General features: G+C 47.7%; 1 protein-coding gene across 2 annotated transcripts in view; it reads left to right on the top strand.

The window, feature by feature from the left end:
* Window positions 1-15,369, top strand: part of XNDC1N (XRCC1 N-terminal domain containing 1, N-terminal like) — a 53,645-nt gene that overhangs the window by 25,494 nt on the left and 12,782 nt on the right. The window contains exons 9-17 of one of the 2 annotated variants that reach the window (XM_053562788.1): window positions 167-242; window positions 4,023-4,150; window positions 4,999-5,098; window positions 5,326-5,331; window positions 6,390-6,435; window positions 7,416-8,135; window positions 10,271-10,477; window positions 11,406-11,570; window positions 13,687-13,861. In XM_053562788.1, coding sequence (XP_053418763.1) covers window positions 167-242; window positions 4,023-4,150; window positions 4,999-5,098; window positions 5,326-5,331; window positions 6,390-6,435; window positions 7,416-8,135; window positions 10,271-10,477; window positions 11,406-11,570; window positions 13,687-13,861 — 1,623 coding nt within the window. Of the gene's footprint in view, window positions 1-166; window positions 243-4,022; window positions 4,151-4,998; window positions 8,136-10,270; window positions 10,478-11,405; window positions 11,571-13,686; window positions 13,862-15,369 lie in introns of those variants that run through there. The other variant, XM_053562787.1, reaches the window with a different exon arrangement.

Genomic DNA, 15,369 nt, shown 5'->3' with positions numbered 1-15,369 from the left:
CAGGAAAAACATAATGGAATGGCTTCAGAGGAATTATCATTTCACCTAAGACATGAAGATTAAGGAAAAGTTAGTAAGCAAAGAGGACAGAAAGAATAGTCTTAAAGAATGAAGTGTGAAAATTCTTTTGCTAATGAGCTAGTTTTAATGAGCATTTTTAACACAGAGCCCAGAACAGAGGAGCAAAACTCCAAGAATGATGATGTGGGCAGGATGAAACGACAGAAAGTGCAAGACCACAGGTAAGTAGGTCAACATGAAACACCTAAAATTACCTCCCCAAACTGTACTGCCCTTATGTAGTTGTCCTTCCTCCTTCTTTCCCCACTCTTTTTTGTTTTTGAGACAGAGTCTTCCTCTGTCACCTGAGCTAGAGTGCAGTGGGATCATCACAGCTCACTGCAGCCTCGAACTCCCAGACTCAAGTGATCTTCCTACCTCAGCCTCGCGAAAAGCTGGGACTATAGGCACACACCACTACCTCTGGCTCATTTTTCTAATGTTTGAAGAGATGGGGGTCTCGCTGTGTCTCTCAGACTGGTCTTGAGCTCTTGGCCTCAAATAATCCTTCAATCTCAGCCTCCCAAAACATTGGGATTATAAGCATGAGCCACTGTGCATAGCTTCCTTTTTTTTTTTTGAAACAGAGTCTTACTCTATCACCTCAGGTAGAATATCAAGACATCATAGCTCACAACAATACCAAATTCTTGGGATCAAGCAATCCTCTTACCTCCTAAGTAGCTGGGACTACAGGCACCCACAATACCCAGCTAATTTTTCTATTCTCAGTAGAAACAGTCTCGCTGTCTTGCTCAGTCTGGTCTCAAACTCCTGAACTCAAGCAATCCACCCACCTTGGCCTCCCACAGTGCTAGGATTGGCCTCCCAAAGTACGAGCATGAGGGGCCCAGCTCTTTTTTTTTTAAGAGTTAGTGTCTCGGGCAGCACTTGTGGCTCAGTAAGTAGGGTGCTAGCCCCATATACCAAGAGTGGTGGGTTCAAACCCAGCCCCGGCCAAACTGCAACAAAATAATAGCTAGGCGTTGTAGCAGGCACCTGTAGTCCCAGCTACTTGGGAGGCTGAGGCAAAAGAGTTGCCTAAGCCCAGGAGTTGGAGGTTGCTGTGAGCTGTGACACCGTGGCACTCTAATGAGGGTGATAAAGTAAGACTCTGTCTCTTAAAAAAAAAAAAAGTTAGGGTCTCACTGTATCTCCTAGGCTGGTCTCAAACTCCTGATGTCAAGCAATCATCCTATCTCAGCCTCCCAAGTAGATAGAACTACAGGCACAAACCACTGCATTTGGCTCCCTGCTCTTGGCTTCAGTTAGGTCAGAGAGTATCTTTGCATCTAAGGCTTGATCTTTTAGGGTAGTGGAGATCTAAGGGTAGTGGAGAAAAGGTGTCCTTGTCCACATGTTGTCAGGTTTGGATCTAGGCAAGGAGGCAGCCTGAGTGAACCAGAACCTGCATATGAGTACACTACATCTCATGAACTTCATCAAAATTTAAATATTTTCTGCTTCAAAGGACATTTCTAAGAAAGTCAAAAGAATATGGGAGAAAATATTTACCTATCACATATTCAGTAAGATTCTTGCATCTGGGCCACATAAAGAACCTTTAAAAGTCAACAATAAAAAGATAACCTAATTTTTAAAATGGACAAAGGATCTGAATAGACTTATCTGCAAAGAAGACATACAAATGGTTAATAAGCACATAAAAAGATGCTCAAGCTAGCCAGGCACAGTGGCTCACACCTGTAATCCTAGCACTGTGGGATGTCAACGCAGGTAGATTGTCTGAGCTCACAGGTTTGAGACCAGCCTAAGCCAGAGTGAAACCTAGTCTCTAAAAATAGCCGGGCATTGTGGTGGGTACCTATAGTCCCAGCTACTTGGGAGGCTGAGGCAAGAGAATCGCTTGAACCCAAGTGTTTGAGGTTGCTGTGATCTATGACACCATGTCACTCTACCCAGGGTGACCAAGTAAGACTGTCTCAAAAAAAAAAAAAAGATGCTCAAGCTGGACACAGAAGTTCATGCCTGTAATCCCAGCTCTTTGGGAGGCCAACACAGAAGGATCGCTTGAGGTCAGGAGTTCAAAACAAGCCTGGGCAATAGCAAGACCCCATCTCTACAAAAAATGAAAGAAAAAATTTGCTGGGTGTGATGATACACACCTATAGTCCCAGCTACTCTGGAAGCTGAGACAATAGGATTACATGAGCCCAGGACTTTGGGGTTACTGGAAGCTATACCACTATAGTCTAGCCCAGATAAGAAAGGCCTTGGGGCAGCACCTATGGCTCAGTGGGTAAGGCGCCAGCCCCATATACCGAAGGTGGCTGGTTCAAGCCCAGCCCTGGCCAAACTGCAACAAAGAAATAGCCAGGCGTTGTGGCGGGTGCCTGTAGTCCCAGCTACTCGGGAGGCGGAGGCAAGAAAATCACCTAAGCCCAGGAGTTGGAGGTTGCTGTGAGCTGTGTGAGGCCACGGCACTCTACCAAGGGCAATGAAGTGAGACTCTGTCTCTACAAAAAAAAAAAAAAGAAAGTGAGGCCTTGTCTTAGAAGAAAAAAAAAGGTGCTCAACATGGTTAGTCATTAGGGAAAATGCAAACCAAAATCACAGTGCTCACTTCACACTCACTAATGGGCTATAATCAAAAAGACGGACAATAACAAGTGTTGGCAAAGGTATAGAGAAACTGGGGTGGCGCCTGTGGCTCGTTGAGTAGGGTACCGGCCCCATATACTGAGAGTGGAGGGTTGAAACCCAACCCCAGCCAAACTACAACAAAAAAAAATAACCAGGTGTTTTGGCGGGCGCCTGTAGTCCCAGCTACTTGGGAGGCTGAGTCAAGAGAATCGCCTAAGCCCAGGAGTTGGAGGGCTGTAACACCACGGCATTCTGCCAAGGGCGATAAAGTGAGAAACTGGAACGCTCATACGTTGCCAATGGGAATTGGCAGCTATCTCAAGAACCTAAACATAGTAATCATGTCACCCAGCAATTCTACTCCTAGGTAAATACCCCAAAGAATTTATAACAGGTGTTCACAAAAAATCCTGTAAGCAATGTTCATAGCAGCAAATGTTCATTCATAATAGCCAAAAAGTGTAAACAACCTAAGTGTTTACCAGCTGATAAACCATGGAATATTATTCAGCCATATAAATATAGTACTGCTACAGCATGGATGAACCTTAAAAACGTTATGCTACGTATGAGAAGTCAGTCATAAAAAAACATATATTGATTTCATTTATATGGAATGTCCAGAATAGGAAAATTCATAGAAACAGAAAGTAGATAAGAGATTGTCTATGTATATGAGTCAGAGGAATGAGGAGTGACTGCTAAAGGGGTCAGGGTTTCTTTCAGAGATTTTACAAATGTTCTAGATTAGATAGTTGTGATTATACACCTTGTTAATATATTGAAACCATTGAATGTACCCTTTTTTTTTTTTGTTTGAGACAGAGTCTCACTTTGTTCTCCTCAGGAGAATGCTGTGCTGTCATAGCTCACAGCAACCTCAAACTCTTGGGCTTAAGCAATCCTCTTACCTCAGCCTCCTGAGTGGGCTGGGACTATAGGTGCCTGCCACAACACCAGGCTATTTTTAGAGATGGGGTCTCACTCTTGGTCAGTCTGGTCTCGAACTCCTGAGCACAATCAATCCACCTGCCTCGCCCTCCCAGAGTACTGGGATTACAAGTGTGAGCTACCACACCCGGCTGAATGTATACTTTAAAAGGGTGAATTTTATGGTATGTGCATTATACAGGCATTCAATAAAAAACCTGAAAGCAGTGATAGAAGCTCTGTTCTCAGATATTCAAGGGTTAAACATCTTACCTCAAGTTTTGTGTGTCAAATGGGAAAACCAGGCCTCTAACCCAGGGTTTCTAGGTACACATCAACTATTCTACTTATTTTTGCCCTGATTCTAGGCTCCTTCAAGCCTAATGGCCTCTTACTCATAGCTCGTCTTTAACTGTTCTTTCTCACAGGCCTCCATTCAACTCTAAGTCTCGGTCAAACAGGAGGGGGACAGCAAGAGCACAGCAAAGAAAACAACACCGAACCCAAGCCCCAAACGGTAGTAGCCAAGATAATGGACATTGCCCCATCTGTGCAGGTAAGATGCTTGGGCACAGACAATTGTTATGTAACAACTGGGCATTCCTTGAAGGAGGAATGGTAGACCAGGGGGTATTGCCAAAAATATTTTTTTTTTTGGCCGGGGCTGGGTCCGAACCCGCCACCTCCTGCATATGGGACCGGCGCCCTACCCGCTGAGCCACAGGCACCGCCCTGCCAAAAATATTTTGGTCTGGACTCCTAGTCTTTGTGATCTCTGCAGCTCCCAGATATGTAACTATACTTTTAGTCAAGTATAATTTAAGACAAGTATATATTGAACACCTGCTCACATTGTGTTGGCCAAGCTGAGACGGTTCATTGGGCCTGTCCCAAGAATAAGCATAAAACCAAACCACATAAAACACTATCAGAGAGGGCCGAGATTTCCCTTCATAACTTTTTCCTCCGTGTCCAAATTCTACTTACTCTTTAAGTCTCTGTTCAAATGATACTTCTTTGCTAAGTCTTCTCTGATCTGCCCATATAATCTCACTGAACTTCTGCAGCATTCTCTGATTCCCTTGGGCTTACCTCATCTGCTTTCATCTGCCTTTATCAATGTTATTTACATTATCAATGTATCTTTACCACAAAACTCTACATTCCATAAGGACAAGCCTGGTTTATATCCCTCAGCTCCTAGCATACTGTTAGGAACATAATAAACACTTAATAAATGTTTGATGCATACATTACAGTGTCTCTCAGATGAAATATTCAACCATAGTAAATATCATGCAAAAAACAGCTGCATTTTGGCAGGATAAATTCCTTCAGAGTTCTTGGGGTCGTATCCTGCCTGGGAGTAGGCTCAGTTTTGTTTACTTCTTTCTCTCCCCATAGGCTCCTTCAGCACTAAGATTCTTCCCTTGCATGCTACTGCCTGTGGAGAGATTTCCTTGCCTTGCCCAGCTTCTCCCTCCTCATCACCATATTCACCCCCGTCTTCTCCAGAGAGCTCATCATCCATTTCCTGGGTCCAGTGCCCTATCTGCCAATTGCACTTCTCAGCTGCAGAAGTAGAAGAACATGCCAGCGTGTGTGGGGAAGTCCCTGAAGCATGAGCCATAAGATCCTGTGGTTTGGGCCATCCTCTAAGACTAAGACTGGAGGATGGACTTTTTTTTTTTTTTTTTTTGAGACAGAGCCTCAAGCTGTCACCCTGGGTAGAGTGCTGTGGCATCACAGCTCACAACAACCTCCAACTCCTGGGTTCAAGCGATTCTCCTGCCTCCACCTCCCAAGTAGCTGGGACTACAGGCACCTGCCACAACGCCCAGCTATTTTTTGGTTGCAGCTGTCATTGTTGTTTGGCGGGCCGGGGCTAGATTTGAACCCGCCAGCTCAGGTGTATGTGGCTTGCACCTTAGCCACTTGAGCCACAGGCACTGAGCCAAGGATGGATCTCTTGACATCTGGGAAGGGCTAATGAAGCCAAGCCTCCCTCCCTCTTTCCCTCTACTCATTCCCTCAGGATTCTGCCTGAGGGCACCTCTGTGCCCAGCCGGATCTCCCATGCCCAGTTGTCAAGGGTTCTGTGACCATGGCACCCAATTCTCCTAAGAACAACTCTGTTATTTTTTTTCCCCTTGGAACTTCTGGGCCTTGGTACACTACTCAGAACATCTTCCTGTCCATGAGTGATGCATATCCTCATGCCCATTTTTTTGTTGTAGTTTGACTGGGACCAGGTTTTTTTGTGGGGGGGGCTGGGGCCAGGTTTGAACCCACCACCTCCGGTATATGGGGCTGGCGCCCTACTCCTTGAGCCACAGGCACCACCATTTTTCTGAAAGGAAAATGGAGGCCCAGCAAAAAGAAAAACACTGCCTGACAGATAAGATCCTGTGGTGTACTGGGAAAGTGAGGGTGGGTTTTGCACATGAGACTGATATCCAGCATCTCATGATCTTAATTCTCAGTATACTTTGTGTGTTCCAGGTATAATCAGGTAATGGTGTTGCTGTGTGACTTTAAACAAGTTATTTATCTTGGGGCCCAGAATTAACCTTCAATAACTGAGAGAGCAAATCCTCCATCCTCCCATTCACGGAGCTATGATAGGGAACCTAGTGGTCCTAGGCTTGGCTGTCTAACCTTGGATGGATTCGTGTTTCCCATCTGCATAATGAGGTAGTTGGACCAGAGACTCTCAAAGGTCCCCTCAAGCTCTGACATTCCAAATTCTATTCCCATCTTCTTTAAGTTAATATGCCTTCTCTCCCCTTTCCCAGAAGATTTCACAGTGTGGCACTGATACCAGTTCTCTTGGTCCCCAGGGTATAGGGCAGAGGGGTAGCATCTGGCCCTGCAAAGGGAGGGCCCAAGGCGGGGTTTTGAATGGGTAGGAGAATGCTGGGCACAGTCAAGGGAGCAGACAGCAGGAACTCAGTCTGTTGGTCCCTGCCAGCAGAGGTGGGCACAGCCATGGACCCCCTCACGGTAAGAGGCCTTCTGCTCCCTTATCTTGCCCCATCCTGGTCCCATTTCTAGCTGCGAATAAAACGGATTGTTCCAGAGGAGTGCCAGGGGCATTCTGGTTCTTGCCAGAGAGGTGCAAGACATCTCTGTGGGTGGGAGAAGAGCCCCTAGAATCCTGAGCCTGGGCACAGAAGAGAAGAGCAGTGAAGATGGGACTGGGCCTGGCAGATGAGGGACAAGGGGGCATGGAGGGGAAGAAGTGCCTTCCAGAGCAGCAGAGGGCAAAGCTGGGGGGTTGGTGGTAGGGGAGCATGTTGGGATCTTGTTGGAGTCCTGCTCAGAGCTGAGGGGGTTAGAGAAAACCAGGTCAAAGACCCTCCTATATGGACATGTCTGGACTTGCCCTCTGCAGAGCCTCTGGGACTTTCAGAGGGATGGATAGCTGGGAAATGAAGTCAGCAAGATGGGAGCTGGTCCCAGACATCCTCTGTGCCTGCAGGTGGGGTTAGGCTCTCTGTATAGCCCTATCACCTGCTCTTATCTACCCTTTCTCAAGATACCCACATGTGACCACACTGTGAGGTGGTTCCTGTGGGGGTAGAAGTCAAGCTGAGGAAGGGGTTCCCAGTTACAACCAGTCCTGCCACTTGCCTAACCTGAGAATTTACACAATAAAATGGTGAATAAGATCATTTCTCCCAGGTTTGTGTTTGGGACAAGGAAGATTATAATAGTGGCTGGATATAGAGGGTTAGGATCTAGAAGTAGAGGGGTGAGGGAGGCCCCAAAATTAAGGAAGCTAGAAACTCAAGGACCCACCTCTCCACTCCTACATCCAGCCACAGCCTAACTGGACTGAAATCGTGAACAAAAAGCTCAAGTTCCCACCACCACTCCTGAGTGCCATCCAGGAAGGCCGTCTGGGTCTCGTGCAGCAGCTGCTGGAGTCTGGGGTTGAAGCCACAAGCAATGGGCCAGGGGGGCCCTTGAGGAATGTGGAGGAAGCAGAAGACCGCTCCTGGAGGGAAGCTCTCAACCTGGCCATCCGCCTGGGTCATGAGGCCATTACTGATGTGCTGTTGACCAATGTCAAGTTTGACTTCCGACAGATCCATGAAGCCCTGCTAGTGGCTGTGGACACAAACCAGCCAGCAGCAGTGCGTCGCCTACTGGCCCGGTTGGAAAGGGAGAAGGGTCGCAAAGTAGACACTAGATCTTTCTCACTGGCTTTCTTTGACTCATCAATTGATGGTTCCCGCTTTGCACCCGGTGTCACTCCACTCACCCTGGCCTGCCAGAAGGACCTGTATGAAATCGCACAGCTACTTATGGAGCAGGGTCACACCATTGCCCGGCCTCACCCAGTGTCCTGTGCCTGCCTTGAGTGCAGCAATGCACGCCGCTATGACCTGCTGAAGTTCTCCTTGTCTCGCATCAACACCTACCGTGGCATTGCCAGCAGGGCCCACCTCTCGCTGGCCAGTGAAGATGCAATGCTGGCTGCCTTCCAACTCAGCCATGAGCTCAGGCGCCTCGCACGCAAGGAGCCTGAGTTTAAGGTCAGTTTTTCATTCTTCCCCCCACCTTTGGTTCCCCTTATCTGTTACTCCACTGGAGCATGGTTGGGCCTGTGATGGGTGTTCTGGGAAATGGAAAGCAACAGAAAGAGGAGGAGGCCTACTTTCTGTTCTCCGGAAACCCTAGAACCCCATTCTGAAGGGGATTCCATTCTGATGGCAGAGAGCAGTCACTAGACATGCTAGGGGAGCTCTATGTCTGAGGGAGGAGAGAGAACATACATAAACAGAAGGTGCAATGGCTCACATTTACAATCTCAGCACTTTGGGAGGTCCCAAGGTGGTAGTTTTGCTTAAGGCCAGGAGTTCGAGACTAGCCTGGGCAACATAGCAAGACTGTCTCTACAAATAATTTGAAATATTAGCCAGGCACAGTGGTGTATCCCTGCATTCCCAGCTACATGGGAAGCTAAAACAAGAGGATCACGTGAGCTATAATAGTACCACTACACCCCAGCCTGCATGTCAGAGGAAGACTGTGTCTCTTTTTTTAGAAAAAGAAAAGAAAATGGGCGGTGCCTGTAGCTCAGTGGGTAGGGTGCCGGCCACATATACCCAGGCTGGTGGGTTCGAACCCGGACCAGGCCTGCTGAACAACAATGACAACTCCAACCAAAAAATAGCCGGGCGTTGTGGCAGCTGTCTGTAGTCCCAGCTACTTGGGAGGCTGAGGCAAGAGAATCGCTTAAGCCCAAGAATTATTGCTGTGAGCCCTGATGCCATGATACTCTCTTAAGGGCAACATAGTGAAACTCTGTCTCAAAAAAAAGAAAGGAAAAAGGAAGGAAGGAAAGAGAGAAAAGAAGGAAGAGAAGGAGGAGAGGAGGGAGGAAGGGAGAAAAGGGAGGGAAGTAGAGGGAAAAGTAAAAGAAAAAGAAAAAAAAAGCAGCCTGACAGACTTGGAGGTGATGTTCAGTAATGTCTCTTCTGAGTACCTGCTATATGTTCCCTCCTGCAGCAAAGACACTTAAAGGACACTCAACTTCATTCATTGCCTATGGATGTACTAACAGCGTTTTCAAAGTCCAGAAAACAGGTCAGGAAAGTACAGCTGTTGTGTTCAGGGAAGACTCCTTAGAAGCAGCAGCATTAAGTTCAGCTACAGAAGTCGGTGGTTTAATACAAGTGAGAAGGAGCAGGAAGGTGAGGTGTGGCTACAGTCCAGCAAAGGCTCTCAGGTAGCAGAAGGCACTCATGGAGATGAGTGCAGGGGAGACCGTGTGCAGGAAAGATGGAGAATGCATAAAGCCAGCGGGCTTGGATACCACCACTCCAGTTCATCCATCACTTATCCGCTGATATCTCCTGTGCATCAAGCCAGACTTGGTCCCCATCCTCAAGATTACCATTAGGTGGGGGAACCAAAACAGAGACTTAGGAAAGGATGGCTTGTGCCATTCAAGCTGGGGGGAGAGCATGCTGCCCCACCCAGAGGCGTGGAAGGCTAGAAGAGTGAAAAGCCCCCCCTGTGCAGCCAGCAGGAAAGGGAGTTCCTTTCCGAAGAACTTTCCCTCCGTTCTCACTGCCACTCAAAAGGGAGACATAGCAAAATTATAATCCCCACATTATAGCAAAGAAGCTGAGGCCTGGAAAGGGGAAGAACTTTGCCCACTGTGACCACCAGAGGACAGTGCTGGGACTCAGACCTAGCTTCCTGATAGCCTAACCTGGATTCTCAGTAGAAGTGAGCATAGGATTGATAAAGTGGAGCCAAGAATTCCTTATCCATTCCTGCACCTCCCAAATTGTCAGCACAGGTTCTCATACAGGGTAGGTGCTCAAAAGGGTTAATTAAATGAGCACATGAAAGTCATAGGAGTAAAAGTAGGACAGGAAATGGGGACCAGAAAAGGGAAGTGCAGGGATGGGAGAGGACAGAGGGGTTTGGGTTGAAGTGACTTAGTAATGAGGTAGAGATAGCACCAGATAAGCAAAGTAACACAGGAGGTGCCTTATTATAGTAAGAAGGATAGGTGAGGTGGCAGAGAAAAGAAAGCAATGAGCCAGTGACACCAGATGTAGGAAGTGATGGTGCAATGGCAGGACAGAGGTGGCCTAGGCCTGCTGTTGGGGAGGTGTGGTCTGATTGAGCAGGCCTGGCACCTACTTTCCTATAGCCTGAATACATTGCCCTGGAGTCGCTGAGTCAGGACTATGGCTTTGAGCTGCTGGGCATGTGCCGGAACCAAAGTGAGGTCACTGCAGTGCTCAATGACCTGGGCGAGGACAGCGAGACTGAGGCCGAGGGCCAGGAGCAGGCCTTTGAAGAAGGCATCCCCAACCTGGCTCGACTACGACTGGCCGTCAACTACAACCAGAAGCGGGTTAGCTGGGCCCTGCCCTGATCTCTTGCCCTGACACCTCTAAGTGTCTCCCACTCTAATCCTAAGCAACTCCTTTTCCTGCTCTCAGGATCCTCTGAACCCTGATTCAGAGCACTCTTCATTCTAGGCCCTTGACCCTGTGGGTCCCAAAGCCTCCCTTTTTACCTTCTATCTAAGCCCCAAACCTCTTTCCTGCCCTCAGAAGACCTATTGCCCACCAGGAACCCACCTTCAGACCAGGACATTTGGGTCTTAGACTCAGCTTAGCCAGTAGCCTACTAAGTTACTTTGGTCCAGGCTTTTCTGTTGTTAGACTTCAGTGCCTCACTCTATAAAGCAAGATTAGACTAGATCTATCAGGGTTTAAATACCAAGTAGTTCATTTGGACACCTCCTACCTAGGCTAAAGACAGGCTTCCTTTCTACCCTCTTTCAGCCCCTTGTTCCTCACTCTCATCCTCCCTTAGATACCCTAGCCCACCAGGAGCTTAACCAAAGCTTTCCTTCATAATGGTCCCCCATCCCTGCCCCCAAAACAGTAAACCCCACTTTCCCTCTTCTCCCTTCCTTAACACCATCCAGGCTGGTGCCCCACATCTCTTAAAAAGTCAGGGAACCTTGGAATTCTGGGTCTTGGGTACTCAGTTCTAACCATCACTTTCTGACTTAGAACCAAAAATGTAGGATCCAAAGAGTCCAGGAAAATCTTGGAGTTCAGCTTCCTTGCTGATAGAACAAGGCCTAGAGTGGGTGGGGTCTGCCCATGGTCACGCGAAAAGCAAGCTGCCTTTCTCTTGGGGAACTTGATGTGGGGAGGAAAAAGGGGTAGGTCTATCTCAGTGACAGAGAAGTGAGGGTTGTGCACCCAATGTTCCCCTCCCCTCCCTGCCTGGCGATACCTCCTCTGCTCATGAGCCTCTCTGCTTAGTTTGTAGCACACCCCATCTGCCAGCAAGTTCTGTCCTCCATCTGGTGTGGGAACCTGGCTGGCTGGCGTGGAAGTACCACCATCTGGAAGCTCTTCGTTGCCTTCCTCATCTTCCTCACCATGCCCTTCCTCTGCCTTGGCTACTGGCTGGCACCCAAGTCCCGGGTATAAGAATAAGATTAATGATAACTGTCACTTACTGAGTACTTGTTTTATGCTAGGCTCTGGGCAGGGCACTTTGGGTATATAATTTTGTGAATGTTCACCTTAAGTAATTTGAGATGGCCCTGGAAGGTAGACAATACACATCTATTTTATAGAGGAGGAATCTGTGTCACAGGGAATAGAAATAATCACAGCTCCTTTTTGTCAAGGCTACATGATAAATTGCAGTGTCAAGTTTTAAACTGAGGTCTTTCTCCTGTTGACAGCCCTATACTCTCCTAAAGAGAATCCCACCCCAACTACAAATTCTTTGGCAGCCCTTAAAATATTTCCTTGCCAGGCATAGTGGCTCATGCCTGTCATCACAGCGACTTGGGAGGCTGAGGTGGGAGAATCACTTGAGGCCACGAGTTCAAGCCCAGCCTGGGCAACATAATGAGACCCCCCCCCATCTCTACAAACATTTTTTTTATTTTTTTGAGACAGAGTCTCACTCATTCGGTGGTTGAGTGCCATGATGTTATAGCTCACAGCAACCTCAAACTCTTGGGCTCCAGTGATCCTCTTGCCTCAGCATCCCAAGTAGGTGGGACTATAGGCACCTGCCATAATGCACAGCTGTTTTTTGGTTTTTTTTAGAGTGAGAAGGTCTAATTTATTTATTTATTTTTTTTATTGTTGGGGATTCATTGGGGGTACAATAAGCCAGGTTACACTGATTGCAATTGTTAGGTAAAGTCCCTCTTGCAATCATGTCTTTGCCCAGCTGTTTTTTAAAGACAGGTCTCATTCTTGCTCAGGCTGGTCTCGAACTCGTGAGCTCAGGCAATCCACCTGCCTGGCCTCCCGGAGTGTTAGGATTACGGGTGTGAGCCACTGCACCCAGCCCACAAACATTTTTTTTTTTTTTTAATTAGCCAGGCGTGGTGGTGAGCATCTGTGGTCTCAGCTACTTGGAAGACTAAGGTAGGAGGATCCCTTGAGCCCAGGAATTCAAGTCTGCAGTGAGCTATGATTGTGCCACTGCACTCCAGCCTGTGCAACAGAGCAAAATCTCATCTCACAAAAAAAACCAAAAGCAAAAACCAACACCCTACGTGAGCCAGGCATTGTGCCTTGTACTGGGGACAAAATGAAGAACAAGCCCTGTCCCTGTCAACCAGGCAAGGAATAAGAAGAAGAGTGATCCAGGAAGCAGGAACAGCATGTGCAAAGTTTTAGGGAGAGAGAATGTAAAGCACTGGAAGGAATTCTTTAATTTTGAAAGGAATTAAATAATGGGTGGTATGGGAGTGGGCAGAGGCCAGATCTCACAGAGCCTTATAAGCCATGTGAAGATGGAAGCAACTGTAGGGTTAATGAGGTAAGTGCCACCAACAGTTTTGTGTTTTGGACAGCTCTTTGACTGGGGGTGTGAAAGATGGATTGGCAGGTGGGGGCAGGAGTTAGGGAGACTGTCAGAGGGTATGAGAGCCTCTGGACTGGATTACTGGGTCATTTTATGAGGTGGGGACATAGGAGGAGAAGGAGCAAGATGGGATAGAAGATGATGGGTTCGTTTTTTTAATGTGGCTGAGTTTGAAGAGGCTGTGGGACCTCTAAGGGAAAGCAACTTTACCTCTGTGATCCTCAGTTCCTAACAGAAATGGGAAGAATAATGCCTACTTCATATGGTAGTGAAGGAGACAATAGATAGGGCCGGGCGTGGTGGCTCATGCCTGTAATCACAGCACTCTGGGAGGCCAAGGCAGTAGATTGCCTGAGCTCACAGGTTCAAGACCAGCCTTAGCCAGAACGAGACCCGGTCTCTAAGAATAGCCGGGCACCTATAGTCCCAGCTACTTGAGAGGCTACAGCAAGAGAATCACTTGAGCCCAAGAGTTTGAGGTTGCTGTGAGCTGTGAAGCCACAGCACCCTACCCAGGGCAACAAAGTGAGACTCTGCCTCCAAAAAAAAGGAGACAATACATAGTCTCATATATATTACATTCTCAGAATAGTGAGTGAGTCAGTCTGAGAAAAGGGTGTCAAATGCAGGTTCAGCGGTCCAAAAGGGCTCTCTGGAGGAAGGGACTGTACAGGACTGAGAGCCATGCTTTCCCTCCCTTCCCCAAAGCTGGGCCGCCTGCTCAAGATTCCTGTGCTGAAGTTCCTGCTACACTCTGCCTCCTACCTATGGTTCCTCATCTTCCTACTGGGAGAGTCCCTCGTCATGGAGACACAGCTGAGCACCTTTCGTGGCCGTAGCCAGAGTGTCTGGGAGACTTCACTGCACATGGTTTGGGTGACAGGTACATGAATGGGACCTTTTATTTCTGGCAGTCTCTCTTAGGGGCCCTCCTCACTGTTCTTCACAATAAGCACCCCAATGGGAGGGCCTCTGCTTCTATAGGTACCCCCTGAACATACAACCAGACCCTTCCCCATTACCCTCATCTGGGACCTTGCCCTCTGGGACTTTGCCCCCACCGAGCAAAGACCTCATTCTTCTCCCTCCTTGCCATTAGTTGCTACCCACTCTGGAGGTTCCTCCATCACATAAAAGACACTGGATTGGCTGGGTGCAGTGGCTCACACCTATAATCCTAGCACTCTGGGAGGCTGAGGCAGGTAGATGCCTGAGCTCAAGAGTTTGAGACCAAGCTGAGCAAGAGATCCCATCTCTAAAAAATAGCCAAGAATTGTGTCAGGCGCCTGTAGTTCCAGCTACTTGGGAGGCTGAAGCAAGAGGATTGCTTGAGCCCAGGAGTTTGAGGTTTCTGTGAGCTATGATGTCATAGCACTCTACTGAGGGTGACAAAGTGAGACTCTGTCTAAAAAATAATAATAGGCTCAGTGCCTGTGGCTCAAGCGGCTAAGGCACCAACCACATACATCTGAGTTGGCGGGTTCGAATCCAGCCCTGGCCCACCAAAACAGCCATGATGGCTGCAACCAAAAAATAGTCAGGTGTGGTCGCAGGCGCCTATAGTCCCATCTACTTGGGAGGCGGAGGCAGGAGAGTCGCTTGAGCCCAGGAGTTGGAGGTTGCTGTGAGCTGTGACACCACAGCATTCTATAGAGGGTGACATAGTGAGACTCTGTCTCAAAAAAAAAAGAAAAAAAAAAAACAAATAAAATTATGGTTAAGTCCATAAGTGGTATAGTTATGAGGACTACAGTTGAGGTTTGAGTAGGGGATACAACAGGCAGAAGGGGCCTGCGCCTGGGCCCAAGACTTGATCTATAAAAGAAACACAGTGACAAGAATGTCTGGCCACAGCAGTAGTTTGCCAATTATCATGACGAGCAATGACGGATTTCATTTGTATTTTTTGGGCAGAGGACACGTGGAGCCGAGTGAATGTCACCAGTAAGTAGCAGATTTAAGATCTGATGAATACTGAGAGCCTCATATGCCTCATGCTTATTTAGTGTAGCATGAATATTTAGTGTCCATCCATCCCTTTCTGTGTATGTTCACTTACATATGCTCTACTTACTTTCTTTGTTCAATACATCATGCAGGCAACCAGCTTATTTACACATAATGTGTAAGTTTCATCCATTCCACTGGTTTTCTTTTCTTCTACAGCAGAGTCAAGTACTCTCAAACAATTTAGCAAATACATTTTACAAGAATCCCCAGCTTCACCCAGCCTCTCTGGTCAGTCAGTAGACTAGACTGGTGGCCCTTTCCTCAGCTGTCCTCCTCTCATTTAGCTCTGGCTTAGCAAACTCCCAAGCCACCAGTACACCAAGTCTACTACTACACCCTGTACCAAGCTCATCAGTGATTCAGAAAGGAAACTGGGCCCAG

This window comes from Nycticebus coucang, chromosome 14 (genome assembly GCF_027406575.1).
Source record: "Nycticebus coucang isolate mNycCou1 chromosome 14, mNycCou1.pri, whole genome shotgun sequence".
NCBI lineage: Eukaryota > Metazoa > Chordata > Mammalia > Primates > Lorisidae > Nycticebus > Nycticebus coucang.
Note: the sequence above shows the minus strand (reverse complement) of the source record. Positions and strands in the feature narration are given on the sequence as shown.